The following is a 13871-nucleotide window of genomic DNA, read 5'->3' on the forward strand; positions in this document are numbered from 1 at the left end:
CCGAATGGAATCGGTTCCGGAAGTCCGTTTGACTTCCAAAACATTCAGAAACCAAAGCACGGCTTCCGACTGGCTGCAGGAAGCCACGTCGGACATTTGGCGTCCAAAAATAGTTCGCAAACCGAAACGGTCACTTCCAGGTTTGCGGCGTTCGGGAGCCAAAACGTTCAAGAACTAAGCTGTTTGAAAACCAAGGAACGACTGTAGTTGCAAGGACGGATGGTCCCCCCCTTCCCACTGCTCTCTAATGCTCCTCTTCTTGAGGGTCTTTCCCAAGCAGTCACAGACTGCATCTGCTCACAACCACTCTCTACTCTGCCCTCTTTGTGTGTTCTAGGAGACCAGGGGAGAGGGGAGCCGGTCGCAGCACCATCTCTGTTTCCTCTGCTTCTGTCTCTGAGTCTGAACCACTCTCTGCCACAGCCTCTTCCTGCTCACTAAACCCCGTTACCTCTTCAGCTTCCAACGCCTCCTCCTCCCAGTCTGCTCCTTCTTCTCCCTCTGACCACTCATCGTCATCCCACCACCAATCCCCTGGGCTCTGAGGCTTCTCCCCATGAGGGTTCCCCAGCTAGTGCCTCCGACCACTCCTCCGCCTCCAGCCAGTCCGTGACAATATTGACAAGAGTTTAATGACAAGAGTTCAGAAATGGCAGGCGGTAAGTGGAGGGTGAACTGCTTGTTTGGGGAGGCACTTGCCCCCCAATCCCTTCTGACACCATCTATGATGGAAGTGGCAGCCCCTATGATGGTAGTCATCTACAGATTTTTGTAACTCCTGGTGGAAGAAGCTGTTCAAGGCTGCCTAGGCAGGCATGTGGAAGTCAGAGGGGCATAATCTCCCTGCCCCAAAATAATAATAATAATAATAATAATAATAATAATAATAATAATAATATAATTTATTATTTATACTCCACCCATCTGGCTGGGCTTCCCCAGCCACTCTGGGCGGCTTCCCAAAAAATATTAAAATACAGTAATGCATCAGACATTAAAAGCTTCCCTAAACAGGGCTGCCTTCAGATGTCTTCTAAAAGTCTGGTAGTTGTTTTTCTCTTTGGCATCTGGTGGGAGGGCGTTCCACAGGGCAGGTGCCACTACCGAGAAGACCCTCTGCCTGGTTCCCTGTAACTTGGCTTCTCGCAGTGAGGGAACCGCCAGAAGGCCCTCGACGCTGGACCTCAATGTCCAGGTAGAACGATGGGGGTGGAGATGCTCCTTCAGATATACTGGACTGAGGCCGCATCATCAAGCACCAAGGCTACAAATGTTATTGTCCAAAGAAGGCTGAAAGCTTCTCCACACCAGATTTCCTGGCTCTCTTGTAGAAACAATGAAGTAAAAAATCAATAACCATCTCTCAACCCTCTTTAGGGCTGTCGCCAGGCTCACAGTGGCCACAAGGGAATAGCCCTCAGTCAACCCAACCTTGAACTAAACAACGCCCAGGTGCCACAAGAAGGGCTTCAGCTAGTTTCTCTCAATGATTTTCAAAGTAGAAGAAAGACGCCAATTTTCTGTCCTCTGATCTTTCCAAAAGTTCACATCTTGAAGACAAGACGAATCATGAAATGAAAGCCTTCGCTGAAATCCCATTTTCTTCAGATGAAAAGTTAACCAAATGCAGTATCATTCCCCCTGGCAACATATCTTTTGAGAAATTATTTCACCCACCTTCCTGATCTCACATACTCTCTTCCTAACGTGTTTCATTAGCATTTTCTCAAGTAGTCATAGAAACCTGTTTAGAGCTCTTTGGAGAATAAACTAAACTCTAAAAGGTAATATATATATATTGTTTTATATGAGAATGGTGTTTATCTCTGGCAGCTTACCCACCAACAATGTGTTCAGTAAAGGAAGATTATATGGAGTTTCCCAGCGGGCTGCAGTCTAACACATAAATCCTAACGACAGGGTGTAAAAGTTTTCCTAGGGAAAATAGGAAACTACCTTACATATTGAAGCAGACCAGTAGCTTGATACCATCTACACTAACTGGCAACAGATCTCTTGGGTTTCAGGAAGGGGACACTCCCAGCCCTAGCTGAAGAGACCGGAGATTGCACCTGGGACGTTTTGCACTATCATTTAGCTGCCCAGCAAGGAGCTTAGGACCCAAGGCCCAAGTAGCTATTCTGGCAATGGTTCCACCTAGACAGATCCGTCATATTAAAACAATTCAACGCTTCAACAGAATTAAAACAAACAAACCCTCTCTTGCACTGTACACAATTTGACAAGGATATTATTAAACCCAATTTATGCATCAAAACTTTAGATACTCTTTGGGGTAAATATAAACAGAAATTAAGTCAGGGACTCTCAATTCTGGCATCATTTTCCTATAACGAAAAATGGAGGAAGAGGTTCCATTGGGGAATATTAATTTATGGAAAATGCATGGGATCATAGAACTTAAGGAAAATCTACCAACTGTGTTGGCTCAGAGGATACATCCACTTCAGAAAGACTTTGGGGGGGGGGGTTGGGGGGAAGGGAGTGTTGAGGGTTGATCACAGGTGGCTTTTTTGCACCATATAAACTCTCTACACATCATGTATTCTCAGTCAAGTATGCTGTGCCTTTCCTCAGTTCTTAATTATTGTCTGCCTTTTAGGAATGCAGTTAGAAGGAAATGTAAACACTGCACAGATGTTTCTATGCAGGACCCAGTTTCTATTTGCAATGCAAGATTTCTGCTTAGATCTTGTATTGTGAAAGGGGGAGTAGCAGATCTGGAAGTCAAAACTGAACTTATTGGGGCTATCATATTAAAGCTCTTGGCCCACCCGTCCCAGGACTTTCAACTATAACTAGCACTTAGCATTAGGTAAATTAAAGCAACTACCTTAGGTGGTGGATGCTAAGGTGAGGAATGTCACTGAGGTGCTAAAAGATGAAGTGTCGTGTGGCCTGCCTGGTTCTCTCAGGTGCAGTGAAAGATGCTGTCCTATTATTGCCATAGTTGAAGTAAGCATCTTTCTAGAGAGCAACTCTGTTCCCTGCATCTCTTTTAGTCCCAGTCTGAACTGCTCGCCTTTCCACAGACACAAAATTAGTACATTAGGACCTCCAACCTTTATCACCTATGGCAACAAATCACTTGTACTTGTCCACCTATTTTACATAACAAAACCAAATCGGTTTTGCACATTTGACCAGTCAAACAGTCCTTCTACTGTCCTGAAAGCAATCTTCCAGTGACGGAAAAAGAAGAACAAATCTGTCTTGCCACTAGCATCCCACAGATAAAACCATCAATGCCACCGTGTGCTACCAATACTACAGAAAGCCCATTTCAGAGCACTCTGTAATCCAATGCAAAGAGTCAAACTAAATATCCCAATGGAATCCCTTAGTGCTTTAACACTACATTTCTCTGAAAATAAAGAAGTAATTGGACTTACCATTTTTATCTGCTCTTCTCAGGACCTGCAAAGAAATAAATTCAGGCTTAGTACATTATACTGATGCCACCTCTCCCCGAAACGCCTAATGACCGCTCCCAACGACTTTGTGTAGATGAAGGCCCAAAGACCCCCTTGGCAAACTGGACGATAGCTGTTCCAAACCAAAGATTATAGTGATTACAGTATCTCAGTACAGGTAATATTTCTGGAGGTAACATTTTCTGTTGGATAAGGGATGGTGAACTTGTTCCAAAGGGCATCCATGCAAAGTGGGGAGTCAGTCATGTGCAAATTAGCAACTGCATGGAATATGGCTACCAACTTATAGTGGTGGCCACCAACCAAAGATGGCTTGGGAATATTTTGCTCAATGTGAGGCTTGAACCCATGACCATGAAAATAGAAGTCTTCTATTCTACTGGCTGAGTTATCCCAATGGTGTTTAGCACATGATATAATCAACATACAATAGTATTTATTATTTAGCAGGACCTGACCATTAACAGTGTATGGGATTCAACATTTGATGCTTGTCAAAACCTTGTAACCTGACAAAAAAACACTATTTTAAAGGCTTGTTTTCCCTCTGCCAGGCTTAGGACAGCAGCTGCTGCAGCTGAATGTACCTGATGTAATCTTATACCGTCTTAATTTACCAGCTTCTTGTGCACAGGATTTCCCCCTAGATGCCTGATAAATACCAGCCATCCTTTCTCTGCTTACAATATTAATTAAGTTGGCACCTCTGATTGATGAGATGGACTGGTTTTGTTGCAGATTTTGGTCTCATTTCTGTGCTTCTCTAGATTCACTTTGTTTCTTACAATGTTTCCTTTTTACATAAATAATTTTTGAGATTTAATTTTAATTAAAATTTAATTTTAATTATATTTTTAAATTTAATCCCCCCCCCAAAATGCATTTATATTCTTTTGTGTGACCTTTGAGGACCTTTTTGGGGTGGAAAATTGATCTATACTATTTAATATCTATTGTATCGCATCATATCACAGCCTATCCAAGTACTAAATGAGATACAGTATAGATGTCCTTCCATTTTCCATGGCAATCAATTAATATTCGAAACCAGTCTGGCTGTCCATAAGAAAGTGACTCAATTAGTAGTTTGAAGTTTTTAATTTCCATTCATATGTCTTTAGCCACTGAAATTAATCAGCACAACTAACTTAGTTTATCCCACATTTATGTTTATTTATTTTTACAAAAGAAAAACGTTAATGCATTAGAGGAAAATAGTATAATTTTGCCTCCTACAAATGATGGTGTGGATTGCATTTTTTAATTTTTATTTGCTCTCCCCATTTGACAGGCTAACTTGCTTCTCTTTCTATGACTGCAATCCTACCCACACTTACCTGGGAGCAAGCCTCACTCAAATGCAAACAGACTTACTTCTGAGTTGATACAAATAAGGTTAGGATTGTGCGATGAGCACAATCCTAACCCCATTCTTATTTTTATTTACAAGTGTATCAGAACGCCACTTTCTAAGCTGCCTTATCACCCTGCATACTAAAAACAGTAATTAAAAAAAACCTCCAAGGAAATTATGCATTGAAGATTCCCGCAATGCCCATCGACGCTATCACAGATCTTTCTTTTTACTACGGGAGTACTATACATATTCGGTAGCAACCTTGAGTAGCAACCGAGCGGCAAAACGTTTTTTTCCACCTCCCCATTTATCCTATTAATTTCGGAGGCGTCAGAACAACACAAGGTGTGGATGTCAATGATCCCATTCTCCAGTGCTTTTGTAAAGTTTTTTTTTTTTTAGTTTTAGTCTGAGGGAGGGGTGTTTAACTGATTCACCTGTGCCATTTCTCAACCCCCCCCCCCCCAGAAACTAGGACCGTAACGAGGAAGAGAATAAAGGACTTTGTGTTGAGACACGGCGCCTGCGATTTGCCTCCTGTATGGCTCAATTTTGGGGATGCTCAGGGCATCTAAAATGTTTAGGATCAATATTTTTTTAAAAAAACCCAAAACCATGTACCAGCATGGTCCCCTGAGAGCTGCCGGACTCTTTTCACCCTGTTGGGTGGCTCATAAATCTAATCATCATCATCATCATCGCTGCATGATAGGCAAACATTCAACAGGTGCAGCTTGCCTCCTCGGTCCGCAGATGAAGCGAGCGGAGGAAGCTTCACCTGTGGATCGTTTGCAGCTCTCGGAGGCGCAGGTAGGAGCCCGGTGGGGAACAGGCGGCCACCCCCCCACCCACCCAAACCCCCCTCCATGATCCCTTCCAGGGAAAACTTTCTGATTTAGATGCATCCATGATCCATCTAAATCCAGAAGATGCTGAAGCTTGGGGGGGGGGGGGTGGAAAGGGGAGATCACCAACCAACCAAGCGCAACAGCTACAACCCAGAGTGACAGGCGCCCTGCTTACGTCGAGAAAGATGGAGAGTCCTTTGGTCATGGTCAAGGCAGCGCGGAATTCTTCGCAGGCGTCCGCGGTGGAGGGAGACGTTTCCGCGCTACCATCCGCCGCGCCGTCCATGTTGCCGGCTGCCGCGCCGAAAGTGCCGGAGGGCTGGGCTGGATGGGAGCGGCAGGCGCTGGCGGCTCCTCCCTCCGGGCCAAAGGTCCCCCCCCTTGGCCTTTGGGGGCGTCCGGGCCGGGTCGCTGTCTCCGCTGCTCCGCCCTCGACGGGCCGAGGAGCGAAACGAAGGCGCGCTCTCTCTCGCAGCCGTCGGCTTCTCCTCCTCCTTTCCTCCCCTCCGCCTTTGGGGGACTCGGCTGCCGGCTGCTGAATCGCCGCCCAGCGCGTTCTGAACCTTATTCGGTGAAGCCGCCGCGAACGCCTGCGTTCCTGAGCATGTGCAGAGTGCCTTTTTCCTAGTGAGTTGTGCAGCAGCGGCGCGCAATACCGCTGCTCGGCGGACGTGGCAAATTTCGGAGGTCTCGCGTTTCCTTAGCAGGATTCGCCCACCCAGGCCAGGATCCTGCTTCCTGAAGCAGCCAATCAGGTGCCTTTGGGAACTCCACAGGTGGGGCTTGAAGACAGAAATTGCTAGTCGGAGATTCACTACCTCCGACCATGGGGGCTCCATAAAGGCCATGTTCACATTAGAAGCTTAGAATGTAGCCATTCCCGCCCCGCCCGACGCAGCAGCATTTCAAGCCAAATTTGCATGGTGTGTTCACATCAGTGTGAGAAGGGGCAAGAATGTCTTCCTTCCCCAACTCATGGGATCTTTTTGGTTCTCTCTCCCCTGCAATCCCTCTACCAAAAAAATACTCATGAAGCTGCCCTCTGCATATGTGAGACAGCTGTTCGGGTGTATTACATTGGTGCTAACTCCACATCCAGTTTTCTGTATTGTTCTTGTGCAAGAGTGTGCAAGCTGCCTTGAAATGCCTTGGTTGGTAGAATGATGAAGTGCAACATCATCAACATCAACATCAAAGTATTGCTTCATACATTTACATTTCAGGGCAGAGTCCCAGAACTGACAACAGATGCTAAGACTTGGGGCATGTACACACTGTGCGATGATGTGTATTCAGTTATGGGTCCAGGTGCCTTTTTGAGGTGCTGTGCACACAACATCATCCCCATGTCATCCCTGTCCAACACTGCTTGCCAATCTGTTATGTACTGAGTTGAATAGGATCCAAAATGCAGCAGTCTGATTGGTCCTAGGACATTCAGAATGCAGTAGTCTGATTGGTCCATAACAATAGGCTCCAGAATGCAGCAGTCTGATTAGTCCACAGGAGCCACCCGATCCAGCTCCAGGTGGAAATGAATCCACAACCTACAGGAGAATCCCGGAATTAGCCAATCACATGGGGCCCATTGTGTAAATAATGTATATAAAGCAGACATTCTGAGGGAACTTCCATTCCTCCTCATCACTATGAGCTGAATAAAGAGCATGAAATCCACTCTCGACTCAGAGTATATGTCACAATCTACAGTGCATTCTGCTGTAACGATTGCAATCCATTTTGTGTATGTTGTTGTTGCACCTGTCTGTCTCAAGAGACAAAGGAGTGTACCACCAGGGGTGAAGTCAAACTGCTGCATTATTACCAAAGTGACCTCCCTGGGGCGCAAGCCTAGGCAGTGTGTATGGAGGTCCTGGGCTGCCCAGTCGACAAGACTCCCTTTTTGGCCTTGCTGGTGTGGTCCAAAGGACAGCAGAGCATTTTGCACAGCTTGGCTGCAGGAGTTGTCAGAAGGAGGCGCACAAGACACCATCCAACTGTCTTAGGGACTCTACTCTGGATTTGTGTAGGGTTTACTCCTTGTCCTGAAATTATATAGTATATGGTACTTGCTATATGCATGTGCACACAGAACGTGCTTTCTCAGGTCAACTCCACGAAATGGACAAAATAGGAAGCAGAGCAGTAACTCTGCATATCATCTGCATATCGGTACAGTATATCAACACACCAGTTTCTGGCCCCTCTCTTTTGAAAGACTGCAGAAAAAAATATTTTTAAAAAAGACGTCTCCAGAAATTCTAATGGAGGAGAATAGAGAACACCATCGCACACTAGTGTGAAAGCATGCCCACCCGTGTTCTCAGACAATATGGAGAGTAACTGCCACTTTGGGTGACATTATCACTGTGATGCAGTGGGTCAGTGCATCTGGCTGTTAACCGGAAGGTTGGTGGTTCAAGCCCACCCAGGGATGGCTGTGAACAGGATCCCTGCATTGCAGGTGGTGGGATCAGATAAACCTCAGGCTCCCTTCCAACTCTACTACCCTTCTATGAGTCTACGGCCATTAGACTCATTGCAAACAAAAGAGACTCTGTGTACAAAGGTGCCCTGTGCAGAAAAGGACCCCTGTGTGTTTCAAAGGCTATATATGTGTATATAGCCTCAGGCTGCAAACCGTACAAACTAGGGAGTAAATGCCATTGAAGTACTCAGCGGGACAAACCTGCTTAGGATTGCTCCATTAACCTTGGCACAGATTGTGCGACACGTCTCTTTATCCGCACAAAATGAATCTGTTGCCTATCATCTACAAAGGCAGAGGGTAGGAGGGATCAAAGAGGGTTTCCTGCCGGAGATTTCTGTTCCGGCCAACTAAAAACATGTGCAGCACAGCAAGGGTTGAAACAAATGCACAAGGAACAAAGGAAAATGAGGGAGGCCTCTCTGTGTCAACAAGATTAAATTTTAAGTGGTAGAAAAACCCATCTTTGACTGGATGTTGAGGACAGTGCCATCAAAGAGGATACCCAGATACAAAGGTGGACTACAGTCCTGAATCATTTACAAGTGACATGGCAAAGAAAATTTTCTCACCCTGCATGACAAGCTGCAAACTGCCCAAATAACTCCTTGTATTAGTATCACTGCTGAAGTCTTTGCCATCAGTGTACCTTGTGCTTTAAAGGGTGACATATGCAGAAGACAGACTCCTTCCACTCAATGTAAAATATAAAGGTCCAGGGGAGGTCCATAGTTCAGTGGCAAAGCATTTGCTCTGCATGCAGAAGTTCCCATGCAGAAGTTCCCTACCTGAAACCCACAGAGAGCCACTGCCAGTCAATGTAGACTGAGATAGAGGGCCTTCTGGCAGTTCCCTCGCTGTGAGAAGCCAGGTTACAGGGAACCAGGCAGAGGGCCTTTTCAGTAGTGGCACCCGCCCTGTGGAATACCCTCCCACCAGATGTCAAAGAGAAAAACAACTACAGTGGTACCTCGGGTTACAGACGCTTCAGGTTACAGACTCCACTAACCCAGATATAGTACCTCAGGTTAAGAACTTTGCTTCAGGATGAGAACAGAAATCGTCTGGTGGTGGCGCAGCAGCAGCGGGAGGCCCTATTAGCTAAAGTGGTACCTCAGGTTAAGAACAGTTTCAAGTTAAGAACGGATCTCCAGAACGAATTAAGTTCTTAACCTGAGGTACCACTGTACCAGATTTTAGAAGACTTCTGAAGGCAGCCCTGTTTAGGGAAGCTTTTAATGTTTAATAGACTGCTGCATTTTAATAATTTGTTGGAAGCTGCCCAGAGTGGCTGGGGAAACCCAGCCAGATTGGCGGGGTACAAATAAATAATAATAATAATAATAATAATAATAATAATAATAATAATAATATTAATAATAATAAAATTTATTATTATTATTATTATTATTATTATTATTGAGTGGACTTAGCACAAGGCAGTTTCCACCATTTCAATATTTTTCATGTTTGACTTGTGTGTGATCTTCATTAGCAAACTTTTTCCCCCTTTGGTCATATAGGGCTTCTATAAAAGAAATCCACAGGCATGTGCACATTTTCAGTCAAAAAATCAGACGGTAAAAGCAACAATGATGCAATTCTCATTTTCTGTAATGGGATGCTTTAAAAGCTCTTGTTGCTCACTTGTTGACAGTCAAAACACGAACGAGTGCTATGGCGCCCTCTCGGGGAATGATGCTGTATGGCAGTTTAAGACAGTAAAAATAGTTGACGCGCGGAATATTTTCCATGGTTATGCAGGATCTCTTTGAGACAGAAAATAATTGTGTTGCATTTTTTTCTTTTGCTAGGAATAAACATGTGTGTAAAAACTTTGTACATCCAAACTAGACAATATTCCTTTGTGGGAATTCAGTACAGGGCAAAAGTAAAAGTAGCCCTGTTAGCCCATAATGGGGTGGGGGAATCAAAATCCGTGTTAGGGCAAAACCTTTATTAGGACCACTAGAGTGTCACAAAACAGCGTGCAAGCTTTTGAGTTCTCAAGAACTCTTCATCAGGGTAGATGGTAAACAAAGCGGGGATTTGGCAGTGAGTGGACTAAAGAAGTTTGGTAGTTGGTGGGGTTCACAAAGACTGCAACTGATTACAAGGTGAAATGTAATAGGAGGTAAAAGGTAAAGGTAAAGGGACTCCTGACCATTAGGTCCAATCGTGACCAACTCTGGGGTTGCGGCACTCATCTCGCTTTATTGGCTGAGGGAGCCGGCATACAGCTTCCGGGTCATGTGGCCAGCATGACTAAGCCGCTTCTGGCGAACCAGAGCAGCACACGGAAACACCATTTACCTTCCCGTCAGAGCGGTACCTATTTATCTACTTGCACTTTGACATGCTTTCAAACTGCTAGGTTGGCAGGAGCAGGGACCAAGCAACGGGAGCTCACCCCGTCATGGGGATTCGAACCGCCGACCTTCTGATCGGCAAGTCCTAGGCTCACCGGTTTAACCCACAGCGCCAAAAAGAAGAAGGTCTGTTTGGTGCTCTGCAGGTTTCAGATTGCACCTTCCACCTGCAAACCACTCATGCCCCCATCTTACACTGTTCAGGAATTAGGAGTGACCCCTCACCCTCCATGGGTGCAGGGGGGCTTCAGGGACAGGGGAGAAGTGAGACAAGCTTCCTTCTGTTTGCACTTCTCAGGGTCCAACTCAGGCTGTTGGATTGGAGGCCAAAATGGGAGACAAAGGAAAGATGTCAGGCCTTGCTGCCTCAGCACATGCGGGTGGTTCTGTGGTCTACACCACTGAGCCTCTTGGAATTGCTGATCAGAAGGTCGGCGGTTTGAATCCCCATGACAGGGTGACCTCCCATTGCTCTGTCCCAGCTCCTGCCAATCTAGCAGTTTGAAAGCATGCCAGTGCAAGTAGATAAATAGGGAGTGGGAATGTGGCGGGAAGGTAAATGTCGTTTCCGTGTGCTCTGGTTTCCGTCATGGTGTTCCATAGCGCCAGAAGTGGTTTAGTCATGCTGGTCACATGACCCGGAAAGCTGTCTGTAGACAAAGGCCAGCTCCCTTGGCCTGCAAGTGAGATGAGCGCCACACCCCATAGTTGCCTTTGACTGGACTTAACCGTCCATGGGTCCTTTTCCTTTACCTTTACCATACAAATCCATACAATGTCAATAGTTTTCATCTGAAATAATCTTTCCGTACTAGGCCTGGCTTTGTAGAATAAAACCATTCGTACTATAGAATTCAGCCATATGAGAGTATGTGGGGAATTTTATTTTATGAGAGAGAGAGAGAGAGAGAGAGAGAGAGAGAGAGAGAGAACGAGAATCTAATTTGCCTCCTCTTTCTTCTACAGCTTGTCAGGTTATTAAGTTTTCATTTAGAAAAAGAAGAATACTGTACCAAGATATTCAGACTGTACAAATTATTTGCAGCAAGAAGTGGGCAGCCAGCATGTAATGATTTTGTGCTTCCAGCTGGAAAAAAAATCACTAACATTGAACTGAACATGAAATTGGCTGTTTCATAACTAAAGTACTATCTAGAGTTAAGTGGCGTTCTTTGAAAGAGTCCCTTTTAGCTGAGCAGATTTAAACAATCTCCATCTCTAATGAGGCAACCACATCATTTTTTAATGGGTAGTGGTTCATGCTCTCCTTAAATGATTGAAAAATGCACTGCATAATGGTCACATCAAAAACATCATTATGGATCAGATCCTTTTTCTAGCCCTGGGCTGGGCGGAAATGTACAGAACTTGCACTGGAAGATGAGACTGAAAGAGCATCCTGTTCATAAAGTAACCGCTTGTTCCGATATTCTTCCCACAGACAAAAACAGAAAGCAGAGGCTTTGCCAAGCTATCAAGGAGCACAGTGGACTTAGGCTGCACTTAATCTTAACTGTGGGGATTGGTTCACATATGCATGAACATCATGTGACCTCTCACAATAACAAAAAACAAAGAGACCGTATAGTCAATATGAATGAGGTAATATGACTGAAGTAGGCTGCTTTATTTTGTTAGAAACCATGCTTGTTCTCTAAGCAGGGAAGAGGGGAACAACAGGCAACAATTGAAAAGTGTTGTATATGAGGGGATGGGGAGAGAGCAGAGGAAGCCCTCTTCCCAAACGGCACCTGCTTGAGTGGCCAGCCCTACCATTAGACAGGGTGAAGCAGCTGCTGTGGACAGGAAATTCTGGGGGTGCTGTGAGTGGTGGTGTGGTGTTGCTGCACACAGCGGCATGTGCTTCCTGCCCTTCACCTCCTAAGAGAGCCTACTGCCCTCAGGGGCTGCCACACATCCAAGATTTCAAAGGAGGCACTTGGTCCTGGATTTTAGGCAAGTCAGTTGAAAAAGCTCAACTTAAAAAAAGGTCCACAATTTTGGGGGTCCCCCCCCAAAAAAGCTCAACAGCTTTTGAGGTGTCCTGGTTTGAAATATGGCAACCCTAGTTTCCAGTCTGGTCTTGTATGTGCTATTAAGTTGTGGGTGGACACAGCAGTCGACACAGAGATTTCTCCAAGTGGTTCTTTATAGTAAGCTGGAACTGAACTGAACTACAAACAGCTCAGCCGGCCTGCTTTTATAGGCAGCCGGCTGTCAACACTGTAACAACAACAACCCAGGGTTTCCCGCCTAAATTAACTTACGTGGACCTGAGTGAAAACTACCATATATACACAATACCCCTGGTGGCCAGGGTGAGAACTTCAATACATAACATGTGCAATGTGGTGTGTGTACGTGTGTGTGTGTGTACATGTGTGTGAACCACCTTGTCCTTTGCCTCGGGCAGCAAAATGGCTTGGGCAAGACCGGAGAAGAGGAAATGGGAGAAGGTGTTCAGCCCCACCATCCAGGGAAGATCACCCTCACACAGGGCACTTCCAAGGAGGCTCTATGGCCACAATGCTTGGGAGTAAACCACAATAAAATCAGTGTGTCTTACTTCTTATTTGCCAGAACTATTGGGTGTTAGGCAGATGCAGATTTGTGTGAAAAGAATAGAATAGAACTAACAGCGCAATCCTATGCATGTCTACTCTAACGTCCTCTTGAGCAGTGTTTTTCAACCACTGTTCCGCGGCACACTAGTGTGCCGCGAGATGTTGCCTGGTGTACCGTGGGAAAAATTGAAAAATTCGAAAGATTTTTTTTAAAAAGTCACATTTTCGCCCACTAGGCGGGCGCCGGACTGTGTCCACCCTATTTTCAAACCGTCCTGGGTGGGGATCAGATCGGATGGGATCGGATGAGAGCGGACAGGCGGTCTGCTCTCATCCGATTCCCCATAGAGAGCAGCGGGGCTCTGACACAGTGCGGAGACGGAGCTGTCATCCGCCGGCTCAGCAGGAATCAGCGGATCGATCCCTGCTGAGCAGAGAACGGTCTGCAACGTTCGATTCCAGCCAGAATATCAGCTTTGTGTTCAGCCAAACAGGCCCAGGTTGCGCACTGAATAAAGTATTTTATAATTTTTCATATTTCTGTTTACTTACTATTTCATAATAAAGTAATTATAAAATATTTTCTTTGTGTTTATTTGATTCCTATTCAAGAGAATTACTTTATATATAGTCAACATAGGCACAGAGTTAATTTTTTTAACATTTTCTAATGGTAGTGTGCCTCGTGATTTTTTTCATGAAACAAGTGTGCCTTTGCCCAAAAAAGGTTGAAAAACACTGCTCTTGAGTTCAGTAGGACTTACTGCCAGGTAAGTATGTATAGGAATAC

At 45.2% G+C, this 13871-nt stretch overlaps 1 protein-coding gene and 1 long non-coding RNA gene across 2 annotated transcripts in view; one reads left to right on the top strand and one right to left on the bottom strand.

Annotated features, from left to right (window-relative positions):
- NECAB1 (N-terminal EF-hand calcium binding protein 1) overlaps window positions 1-6372 on the bottom strand; it is a 40093-nt gene extending 33721 nt beyond the window's left edge. Inside the window, exons 1-2 of the mRNA XM_083451298.1 lie at window positions 5836-6372; window positions 3414-3438 (exon numbers count right to left, since the gene is read on the bottom strand). Of these exons, the coding sequence (XP_083307424.1) occupies window positions 3414-3438; window positions 5836-5946 (136 nt within the window). The 5' untranslated portion in view covers window positions 5947-6372. The remainder of the gene's footprint in view (window positions 1-3413; window positions 3439-5835) is intronic.
- A 6812-nt stretch (window positions 6373-13184) lies between these two features.
- On the top strand, window positions 13185-13661 carry LOC310682552. The gene is made up of 2 exons (XR_014513983.1): window positions 13185-13297; window positions 13600-13661. It is a non-coding gene; the product is annotated as an uncharacterized lncRNA (long non-coding RNA).
- The last annotated feature ends 210 nt before the right edge of the window (window positions 13662-13871 follow it).

The sequence above is a fragment of the Podarcis tiliguerta genome, assembly GCF_965153285.1.
Source record: "Podarcis tiliguerta genome assembly, chromosome: 7".
NCBI lineage: Eukaryota > Metazoa > Chordata > Lepidosauria > Squamata > Lacertidae > Podarcis > Podarcis tiliguerta.